This window comes from Artemia franciscana, chromosome 8, assembly GCF_032884065.1.
Source record: "Artemia franciscana chromosome 8, ASM3288406v1, whole genome shotgun sequence".
NCBI classification, from domain to species: domain Eukaryota; kingdom Metazoa; phylum Arthropoda; class Branchiopoda; order Anostraca; family Artemiidae; genus Artemia; species Artemia franciscana.
The window spans coordinates 818,689-831,028 of record NC_088870.1 but is presented as its reverse complement, the minus strand read 5'-3'; the positions used below and the strand labels follow the sequence as shown (position 1 = coordinate 831,028).

General features: G+C 29.3%; 1 protein-coding gene across 1 annotated transcript in view; it reads right to left on the bottom strand.

Moving 5' to 3' along the window:
* The window catches only part of LOC136029858 (charged multivesicular body protein 3-like), a gene marked incomplete at its 5' end in the record, with an annotated part of 82,956 nt that overhangs the window by 55,872 nt on the left and 14,744 nt on the right, over positions 1–12,340 (bottom strand). Inside the window, 1 exon segment of the mRNA XM_065708313.1 lies at positions 3,807–3,867. Within this exon segment, the coding sequence (XP_065564385.1) occupies positions 3,807–3,867 (61 nt within the window).

Sequence of the window (12,340 nt, the reverse complement as noted above, 5' to 3'; positions counted from 1 at the left end):
GGATTATAATCTAATAAAGGAGGATTAACCCGGAATTTCAAAATGATAAAGCAAAAATACTGCACAAAAACAGAGGATGATGTCAATATTATGATTTTGCCTGCGAATTAAGTTTTTTTTTGAATTAAGTTCATTAAATTAAGTTTTCAAAATGATAAAGCAAAAATACTGCACAAAAACAGAGGATGATGTCAATATTATGATTTTGCCTGCGAATTAAGTTTTTTTTTGAATTAAGTTCATTAAATTAAGTTTTCAAAATGATAAAGCAAAAATACTGCACAAAAACAGAGGATGATGTCAATATTATGATTTTGCCTGCGAATTAAGTTTTTTTTTGAATTAAGTTCATTAAATTAAGTTTTCAAAATGATAAAGCAAAAATACTGCACAAAAACAGAGGATGATGTCAATATTATGATTTTGCCTGCGAATTAAGTTTTTTTTTGAATTAAGTTCATTAAATTAAGTTTTCAAAATGATAAAGCAAAAATACTGCACAAAAACAGAGGATGATGTCAATATTATGATTTTGCCTGCGAATTAAGTTTTTTTTTTGAATTAAGTTCATTAAATTAAGTTTTCAAAATGATAAAGCAAAAATACTGCACAAAAACAGAGGATGATGTCAATATTATGATTTTGCCTGCGAATTAAGTTTTTTTTTTTGAATTAAGTTCATTAAATTAAGTTTTCAAAATGATAAAGCAAAAATACTGCACAAAAACAGAGGATGATGTCAATATTATGATTTTGCCTGCGAATTAAGTTTTTTTTTGAATTAAGTTCATTAAATTAAGTTTTCAAAATGATAAAAGCAAAAATACTGCACAAAAACAGAGGATGATGTCAATATTATGATTTTGCCTGCGAATTAAGTTTTTTTTTTGAATTAAGTTCATTAAATTAAGTTTTCAAAATGATAAAGCAAAAATACTGCACAAAAACAGAGGATGATGTCAATATTATGATTTTGCCTGCGAATTAAGTTTTTTTTTGAATTAAGTTCATTAAATTAAGTTTTCAAAATGATAAAGCAAAAATACTGCACAAAAACAGAGGATGATGTCAATATTATGATTTTGCCCGCGAATTAAGTTTTTTTTTTTAATTAAGTTCATTAAATTAAGTTTTCAAAATGATAAAGCAAAAATACTGCACAAAAACAGAGGATGATGTCAATATTATGATTTTGCCTGCGAATTAAGTTTTTTTTTTTGAATTAAGTTCATTAAATTAAGTTTTCAAAATGATAAAGCAAAAATACTGCACAAAAACAGAGGATGATGTCAATATTATGATTTTGCCTGCGAATTAAGTTTTTTTTTTTGAATTAAGTTCATTAAATTAAGTTTTCAAAATGATAAAGCAAAAATACTGCACAAAAACAGAGGATGATGTCAATATTATGATTTTGCCTGCGAATTAAGTTTTTTTTTGAATTAAGTTCATTAAATTAAGTTTTCAAAATGATAAAGCAAAAATACTGCACAAAAACAGAGGATGATGTCAATATTATGATTTTGCCTGCGAATTAAGTTTTTTTTTGAATTAAGTTCATTAAATTAAGTTTTCAAAATGATAAAGCAAAAATACTGCACAAAAACAGAGGATGATGTCAATATTATGATTTTGCCTGCGAATTAAGTTTTTTTTTTGAATTAAGTTCATTAAATTAAGTTTCAAAATGATAAAGCAAAAATACTGCACAAAAACAGAGGATGATGTCAATATTATGATTTTGCCTGCGAATTAAGTTTTTTTTTGAATTAAGTTCATTAAATTAAGTTTTCAAAATGATAAAGCAAAAATACTGCACAAAAACAGAGGATGATGTCAATATTATGATTTTGCCTGCGAATTAAGTTTTTTTTTTGAATTAAGTTCATTAAATTAAGTTTCAAAATGATAAAGCAAAAATACTGCACAAAAACAGAGGATGATGTCAATATTATGATTTTGCCTGCGAATTAAGTTTTTTTTTTTTGAATTTAGTTCATTAAATTAAGTTTTCAAAATGATAAAGCAAAAATACTGCACAAAAACAGAGGATGATGTCAATATTATGATTTTGCCTGCGAATTAAGTTTTTTTTTTTGAATTAAGTTCATTAAATTAAGTTTTCAAAATGATAAAGCAAAAATACTGCACAAAAACAGAGGATGATGTCAATATTATGATTTTGCCTGCGAATTAAGTTTTTTTTTGAATTAAGTTCATTAAATTAAGTTTTCAAAATGATAAAGCAAAAATACTGCACAAAAACAGAGGATGATGTCAATATTATGATTTTGCCTGCGAATTAAGTTTTTTTTTGAATTAAGTTCATTAAATTAAGTTTTCAAAATGATAAAGCAAAAATACTGCACAAAAACAGAGGATGATGTCAATATTATGATTTTGCCTGCGAATTAAGTTTTTTTTTGAATTAAGTTCATTAAATTAAGTTTTCAAAATGATAAAGCAAAAATACTGCACAAAAACAGAGGATGATGTCAATATTATGATTTTGCCCGCGAATTAAGTTTTTTTTTTAATTAAGTTCATTAAATTAAGTTTTCAAAATGATAAAGCAAAAATACTGCACAAAAACAGAGGATGATGTCAATATTATGATTTTGCCTGCGAATTAAGTTTTTTTTTTTGAATTAAGTTCATTAAATTAAGTTTTCAAAATGATAAAGCAAAAATACTGCACAAAAACAGAGGATGATGTCAATATTATGATTTTGCCTGCGAATAAGTTTTTTTTTTGAATTAAGTTCATTAAATTAAGTTTCAAAATGATAAAGCAAAAATACTGCACAAAAACAGAGGATGATGTCAATATTATGATTTTGCCTGCGAATTAAGTTTTTTTTTTTGAATTAAGTTCATTAAATTAAGTTTTCAAAATGATAAAGCAAAAATACTGCACAAAAACAGAGGATGATGTCAATATTATGATTTTGCCTGCGAATTAAGTTTGAAAATTCACATTGGCAGCATAATGAAGCTTTTTGGGAACAAATCTGTGCTGTGCAGTGCCATCTGCCACTATATAAAAAATGACTACAGAAAGCCCAGGGCTCTCAGCCCATCTACAAAAAATATGAGGCTCAAATGTAAATATTTAGAAGTATACTAAACTCAAGAGACAAATCATCATCGAAGTCAAAAATATTTCCATAATGGATATAATGGGGAAAACAGGCACGGTCTTGGTTGAAAATATACTTGCTGACTTTAGCAAAAAAAAAGACTAAAATTAATAATTACTAGATTGGCTATACTTCTATGACTCATGTATAACTATATTTACAAGAGGAAAAGGCCTTAGTATTGTTACCTAGGACCTGAAGTAGATTTTTGGAAAAATCGTCAGGATATACGAAGATGTGCATCTTTGGAACGAAAAGAATAAGCATGTGCGGGTTTTATCTTGATTTTATTTTATTTATTGAACTGCCCTCATAGGAATTACCTTATTACTCCCAGCTCCCTTAAATTTTAATTAAGCGAAATTAATAATATAACACAAAAAAACAATAGTGTATAGCTGATTCATATAACTAAAACCTAACGTAAATATTGGTTAACTGGATAAGCTGGAAGAAAAAAAATGCGAGTTAGTCATTGAAACAGGGGCAAGGACAAATTCTCATACAATAGCCAACCTCAACAATTAACAAAACACAACAGCTGCTGTTCCCATATTAGGTTGTCTTGAATATTTGGTAAGCTGATAATTCAAGTTGACTGTCAAGAAAATTCTAAAAGGGATACTCAATACTTTAAGCAGTTTTGAAAACCTTTGTAAAAGATACCTCTGATCTGTCTGTCAATTTGAAATCCCTCTTGCCTTAGTTTTTTGCACCACTCATTGACCTGAAAAAGAAAGTTTTTTTTCTCAATTTTACGAAACTGCCAGAGCTAGACTAGAGATCAGAATCGCAAATGATGGGTAATAGCTAGCAAGGAACAAGAAGTGAAAAAAGAAAAGAGAGAGAGAGAGAGAGAGAGAGAGAGAGAGAGAGAGAGAGAGAGAGAGAGAGAGAGAGAGAGGAGAGAGAGAGAGAGAGAGAGGAGAGAGAGAGAGAGAGAGAGAGAGAGAGAGGAGAGAGAGAGAGAGAGAGAGAGAGAGAGAGAGGAGAGAGAGAGAGAGAGAGAGAGAGAGAAGCACTGAATAATCGCACCGAATTCCATACAAACAATGTTCATATTATTATTTTTTGTACCGGATATCTGCAAAACTGTCCTTACAAAACAAAACAAATCCAAAATAGTTCAAACAGAATGAAAAATAGTATCTGCAAGAAACACAATATTTGTTACAGCACAAAACAAAAATTCTAGCATCATTCAAATAGTTTTTGTAGAATACAAAAAAGTTCAAACGAAATTCAAAATAGTTCTTGCAAAATAAAAATAGTTTTTACAAAATACAAATGGTTCTAAGAAAATCCAAAATACTTCTTGCAAAACAGAAATTACTTGTATAAAATACAAAAAAAAACACAAAAATCCAAAATAGTTCAAACAAAATAAAAATAGTAGCTGCAAAAATACCCAACACAAAAATTTTAAAACATCCAAAATGGTTTATAAAGAATACAAAAACGTTGAAAAAAAAATCCAAAATAGTTCTTGCAAAACAAAGAAAATCGTACAAAACGCCAAAAGTTGATACAAAATACAAAATACTTGTTACAAAAAACAAAGTTCAAACAACCTCCGAAATGATGCTTACGAAATAAAAAAAAACGAAAGAAATCGAAAAATAGTACTTAAAAAAATATTTATAGCAAAATACGAAAAGTTCTAAGAAATCCACAATAGTTCTTAAAAAAGAAACAGTAATCCTACAAAATACAAAAATACTTCATGGAAACCAGAATACTTCTAACAAAATATAACATAATTCCTGAAAAATACAAAATACTTGTAACAAAACACAAAAATTCGAAAAACATCCAAAATAGTCCCTACAGTATGCACAAATTAAAAAAAAAAAAAAAAAAAAATCCAAAATAGCTTTTAAAAACAAAATGATCCTTACAAAACACATAAAGTTCCAACAAAACACTTCTCTCCAAAATACTTCTTACAAAGAGAAATAACCCTTGCAAATATAAAAATACATTACACAAAAATAATTGCTGCAAAATGCAAAATACTTTTTAAAAAAACATAAAAATTCTAAGAACATCCAATATACTTCTTACAGAATACAAGAAGTTCTAACTAAAGCAAAAATGGTTCTTAGAAAATGAAATAATTCTTAGAGAATACCCAAGGCTCAAACAAAATCCAAAACAGTTCTTACGAAACAAAATCATTCTAATAAAATTCTAAAATACTTTACACAAATCCAAAATAGCTCCAACAGAGTAAAAAGTACTTGCTGCAAAAACACTTGTTACAAGCACAAACATTCTAAAAACATCAAAAATAATCCTTATAGAATGTACAAAGTTAAAGAAAAAAGGTTTTTACAAAACAAAAATACTTCTCACACAATATAAAATTCTAATAATATCCAAATAATTGCTACAAAATGAATTTTTTTCTACAAAATACAAAAATACTTCACACAAATCTAAAATAGTTCTAAAAGAATAGAAAATGGTCGTTGCGGAACACTAAATACTACTTACAAAACATAAAAATTCCAACAATATCGAAGACGGTTCTTAAAGTATATAAAAAGTTAAAACAAAACCAAAAATAGTTCTTACCAACCAGAAATAATTCTTATAAAACACAAAAATAATCTATACAAATCCAAAATAGTTCCAATACAATGAAAAACAATTAGTGAAAATACAAAACAGTTGCAAAAAAACAAAAAAATTTCAAAAACACCCCTAATAGTTCATATAGAATGGAAAAAGGTCAAACATAATTCTTAAAAAAACAGGAATTATTCTTACAAACTGCAATAAGTTCTAACAAAATCCAAAATACTTCTTGCAAACAGAAATTACTTGTATAAAATACAAAAAAAAAACACAAAAATCAAAAATAGTTCAAACAAAATAAAAAAATAGTAGCTGCAAAAAATACCAAACACAAAAATTCTAAAAACATCCAAATTGTTTTTAAAGAATACAAGAACGTTGAAACAAAATCCAAAATTGTTCTTGCAAAACAAAAAAAAATCGTACAAAACGCCAAAAGTTGATGCAAAATACAAAATACTTGTTACAAAAAACAAAATTCAAACAACCTTCAAAAAGGTTCTTACGAAATACAAAAAAAACGAAAAAGATCCAAAAATAGAACTTACAAAAACAAAAATATTTATAGCAAAATACAAAAAGTTCTAAGAAATCCAAAATAGTTCTTAAGAAAAGAAACAGTACTCCTACAAAATACAAAAATACTTCATGGAAACCAGATGACTTCTAACAAAATATAACATAGTTCCTGAAAAATACAAAAATTCGAAAAAAATCCAAAATAGTCCCTATGGTATGCACAAATAAAAAAAAACAATCGAAAATAGCTTTTACAAAACAAAATGATTCTTACAAAACACACACAAAGTTCTAACAGAACACTTCTTTCCAAAACACTTCTTACAGAGAGAAATAACCCTTGCAAATACAAAAATACGTTACAAAATAGTTCTAAAAAAAACAAAAATAGTTGCTGCAAAATGCAAAATACTTGTTAAAATAACACAATAATTCTAAGAACATCCAATATACTTCTTACAAAATACAAGAAGTTCAACTAAAGCCAAAATAGTTCTTAGAAAATGAAATAATTCTTAGAGAATACCCAAGGCTCAAAAAAAATCCAGAACAGTTCCTACGAAACAAAATCATTGTAATTAAATTCTAAAATACTTTACACAAATCCAAAATAGCTCCAACAGAATAAAAAGTACTTGCTGCAAAAACACTTGTTACAAGCACAAACATTCTAAAAACGTCAAAAATAATTCTTATAGAATGTACAAAGTTAAAAAAAAACGGTTTTTACAAAACAAAAATGCTTCTTACAAAATATAAAAATTCTAATAGTATCAAAATAGTTGCTACAAAATGAAAATTATTTTTACAAAATACAAAAATACTTCACACAAACCTAAAATAGTTCTAACAGAATAGAAAATGGTCGTTGCAGAACACTAAATACTACTTACAAAACACAAAATTCCAACAACATCGAAGACGGTTCTTAAAGTATATAAAAAGTTAAAACAAAACCAAAAATAGTTCTTACCAACCAGAAATAATTCTTATAAAATACAAAAATAACCTATACAAATCCAAAATAGTTCCAATACAATGAAAAACAATTAGTGAAAATACTAAACAGTTGCTAAAAATCACAAAAATTTCAAAAACACCCCTAATAGTTCATATAGAATGCAAAAAGCTCAAACATAATTCTTACAAATCAGAAATTATTCTTGCAAACTGTAATAAGTTCTAACAAAATCCAAAATAGTTGTTACAAAAACTGAAATTATTCTTACAAAATACAAAAAATACTTTACACAAATCCACAGAATAAAAAATAGTTCCTGTAAAATACAGAATACTTCTGAAAAAATTCTAACAACATTCAAATAGTTATTACAAGGTCAAAAAGTTTAAGCTAAATCCAAAATAGTGCATACAAAACAAAAATAATTCTACAAAACAATAAGGTTCTAACAAAATCCTGAGTATCCGGGTACCCATTTCGACACCAAAAATATTTGATATGTGTGGAAAGGGTACTTAGTGCTCGTCTGTCAGCAACAGCAAAAGTAATTTTTAACTGACAGGTTAAATTAGACTACCTGCTTTCAAGCTAAATTCATTTAGCTTCACTTTGGCGCCACAATAAGTAAAATCAACTTAACCTAGCTTGAAAGCAGGTAGTCTAATGTAACTTATCAGTAAAAAAAATCCTTATGTAGGCATTTGTAACTATAGTGGAATAGATGACAGCACTTGGATAGTAGAAAACATGACTGGATATCCAGCACACCGATACTGTGTACCCAGTCGACACATATCAAATTTGTTTGATATCAGAAAAAGTAACCGGATATCAAACAGTTCGTGGTAACGAACTGTATAGTAAGGAGCGACCCGGCTCAATAGTAAACGAAACTCTAAAAAACGGAATTTTGATGCTAAAATATACATCAAAAGAATCGGATTTTCATGCTGATTTTAAATATATAAGTTTCATCAAATTTAGTCTTTGTCATCAAAATTTACGAGCCTGAGAAATTTTGCCTTATTTTGGAAAATAGGGAAATCACACCATGGCATTCGGCGTATCAGAGAACCCTATAGCAAAAATTTCAAGCTCCTATCTACAAAAATGTGGAATTTCGAATTTTTTGCCAGAAGACAAGTCACGTGTGCGTGTTTATTTGTTTGTTTTTTTCCAATGGGTAATCTTATCGACCAAGTGGTCCTAGAATGTCGCAAGAGGGCTCATTCTAACGGAAATGAAAAGTTCTAGTGCACTTTTTAAGTGACCAAAAAACTTGGAGGGCACCTAGGCCCCCTCCCACGTTCATTTTTTCTCCAAAGTCAACGGATCAAAATTTTGAGATAGCCATCTTGTTCCGCATAATCAAAAGCCATAATAACTATGTCTTTGGGAATGACTTACTCCCCCACAGTCCCTGGGGGAGGGGCTGCAAGTTACAAACTTCGACCAGTGTTTACATATAATAATGGTTATTGGGAAGTGTACAGAGGTTTTCAGGGGGATTTTTTTGGGTTTGGGGGTAGGGTTGAGGGGAGGGGGCTATGTGGGAGGATCTTTCCTTGGAGAAATATGTCATGGGGGAACAGAAATTCAATGAAAAGGGCGCAGGATTTTCTAAAATTACTATAAAAAAAACAATGAAAAAATAAACATGGAAAAGTTCTTTTCAATTGAAAGTAAGGACTAGCATTGAAACTTAAAACGAACAGAGATTATTACGCATATGAGGGGTTCTAAAAATACTTTAGCATAAAGAGCGAGGTATTTAGGAGGATTACATATAGTTTATTGCTCTTATTTTTTCAATGCAACAGCGGAAGCAAATCTCTTTCACCTTTTCGGTTCCGGTTCATTAGATTTATCTGACATATTACGTGGAAAGAGGTCATAGCTCTTAGGTGAGGTGATATTTACTTTATTTGACCTCAGTAAATTATCATAAATTGAGTTCAATCCAAATTCACCCGTATCTCTGTTTATGGAATTATTCTTGAATAATTTTTTTTTTAATTTCGATTGTTTCCCTGAAAATTTGCTTTAAACTTTGGTCTCTATAGATTAAAGAAACATTTTCAAACAAAAAAAAATGATTTGGATAATTATAGATATGTTCCGAAAGGGCCGACGTGAAATCTTCAGGTTTGGTATTTTGCTTTAAAGACTTTGAAATAGAATTGTGATGTTGTAGCAATCTCATTTTTAAATTCTGGTTAGTACGTCTCACATAAGAGCTTCCACAAGTAAATGGGATTTTATAAACCCCACTTTGTTGCTCTACGGAAGTTCGATCCTTTCCAGAATTTAAAATACTAGCCAAAGTATTACTACCTCTTAAAGCTATCTTTAAGCCATTATTTTGTAAAATTCTTTTAAGTTTTTCACTCAACCCTGGAACATATGATAGAGAACAAAAATATCTTTCTTTTCTGTTGTTTCCAGAATGTCGTCAGAAAATCCTAGAAATGTTTTCCTTCTTTTCGAAAAGTCTGGTCAATTAACCGACCTGGATAATGGTTACTCATTAAAATCTCTTTTAACAACAATAATTCCTCCTCAATGAATTTTAGAGAGCAAATTATAAATATGCGGTCAGTTAAGGATATGATTAAACCAATTTTTACTTGGCGAGCATGACCGGAGAAAAACGACAACAATCTGTTATTGTTAGTAGGTTTTCTGTAAATCTTAAAATCCAGACTATTTTCATTTTTTAAAAGAAGAACATCCAGAATAGGAAGTTGATTATCTTCTTCTAATTCTATTGTAAATTTTAAATCACCTCCCCAAAAATTAAGATGTTCTAAAAAAACTTTTTAATTCCTCCACCCCATAATTCCATGCTGAAATTATGTCATCCATACATCTCCCCCAAAATTTATGTTTAAAAAAGTATGAATCTAACGCTATTGTCTCAATATTTTCTACAAAACAATTTGCTAATAAAGGACTTAAAGGAGCCCCCATGGGTAAACCATTTACTTGTTCGACAAAAAAACCCTCTGAATTGAAAAAAAATAAGAGAACGTGTTGTACAACCTAGCTAAATTCATAATTACACCGACTTCCAAAAATATTTCACCACTAATTAAGTCCAAATTTCTTAGTATCTTTCTTTCAAGAAGAATTTCTGCGGCTTTTACATCAATACTCGTATACATTGACACTATGTCGAAACCTGAAATTGAAGAATTTGAAGAAATTTCCGCTTCTTTTAGTTTTTTAAAAGTTCTGACGAATTCGTAATGTAAGAAAGGATTTGTTAGAACTTCTCTTATTTTGTAAGAATTATTTCTGTTTTGTAAGGACTACTTTGGATTTTGCTTGAACTTTTTGTATTCTGTAAGAACTATTTTAGATGTTGTTAGAATTTTGTATTCTATAATAGGTGTTTTTATATTGAAGCAATTATTTTTTATTCTGTTAGAACTATTTTGAATTTATACAGTACTTTTGTATTTTGTAGGAGTAATTTCCGTTTTGTAAGAAGTATTTTGGATAGTAAAAACTATTTCGGATTCTGTTTCAACTTTTTGTATACTCTAAGAACTATTTTAGATGTGGATAGAATTTTTATGTTTTGTAGCCAGTATTTCGTATTTTGCAGCAACTATTTTATTCTGTTAGAACTATTTTAGATTTGTTTAAAGTATTATTGTATTTTGTAAGGACAATTTTAGATTTTGTAACAACTGTTCTATTTTGTAAGAATTATTTTTGTTTTTTTAAGAACTATTCTGGATTTGGTTCAAACTTTTTTGTATTCTGTAAGAAGTATTTTGGATGTAGTTAGACTTTTTGAGTTTTTTAACCAGTATTTTGTATTTTGCAGCAATTTTTTTTAATATTTCATAATTATTTTGGAATTGTTTCAAGTATTTTTTGGTATTTTTAAAAATAATTTTTGTTCTAGAGCTATTTTGGATTTTTTTTTACTTTTTTTTTTATTTTTAACAGATTTTGTAATTTACAGCAATTATTTTGACTCTTTCTCTTAACTCTATTTTTAAAACAGTAAGAAACTTTATCGTAAAGAGCGGGGCATTGAGGAGGAAAAGCCCTTTCATATACGGAGTAATTTCTGTTCGTTTTAAGTTTTAATGTTGCTCCTTACTTTCATTTAAAAAAACTTGTTTTTTTTATTTAATTTCTGGACGTTTTTGAATTAATACATGTTCTGATCTTGGCTCTCCGCTCATAAAAAAAAAGGTAAAGGATACGGCATTAGACTTTACAGTCCGTACCGGCGGTGCTGATCTCCGTTTCTTGGCCCTTCAGCCAGGAAGTGCAATGGGGGGCTGGGGGCCAGCCAACCTGTGCTTTCGCACACCCTTCCTGTTTACCTTCCCCAGATTTCTCCAGGTACCCATTTAGAGCTGGGTCGACTCTGGCTAAGCTTACAGAGTCACACCACTGACCCCCGTCCCAAACTGAAGAATTGGGTACACTGGGATTCGAACCCGCGTCCTCTCAGACAAGGGATATCGAATCCAGCGCACCAACCCACTCGGCCAGGGCGGCCAAGTCTCCGCTCATAAATAATTAAAATGAAATTTGCATATTAATTAATTGCAATTAATCGGAAGATTTGGAGAAAAAGGAGCGATGGAGGAGGCCTAGTTGCCCTCCAATTTTTCGATTACTTAAAAAAGAAACTACGACTTTTAATTTTTTTTACAAACGTTTTCATTGGTAAATAATATACGTAACTTACGAGTTAATTTACGTAACGAACTTCTATATTCGTATGTTTTTATTGTGTGTATGAGGGGGTTCAACCCTCGTCGATACCTCGCTCTTTACCCTAAAGCTTAAATTTTGTCCCAATTCCTTAAGAATGAGCTCTGAATCACAAAGGCCGTCGAATAAATAGTTGAAATTACTAAAAATACTTTAGCGTAAAAAGTAGGGTATAACGAGGAGGTAAGCCCCTCGTATGCGTAATAATTTTTGTTCGTTTTAAGTTTTAATGTTGTTCCTTATTTTCAGTAGAAAAACTTTTCATATTTATTTTTTCATTGTTTTTTTCAAATAATGCTAGCAAATAATGTGCCCCCTTCATTGAAATTCTCTTCCCCTTCTTCCCCCATGACAAGTTTCTCCATGGAAATATCCTCCCACGTACCCCCCCTCAAAT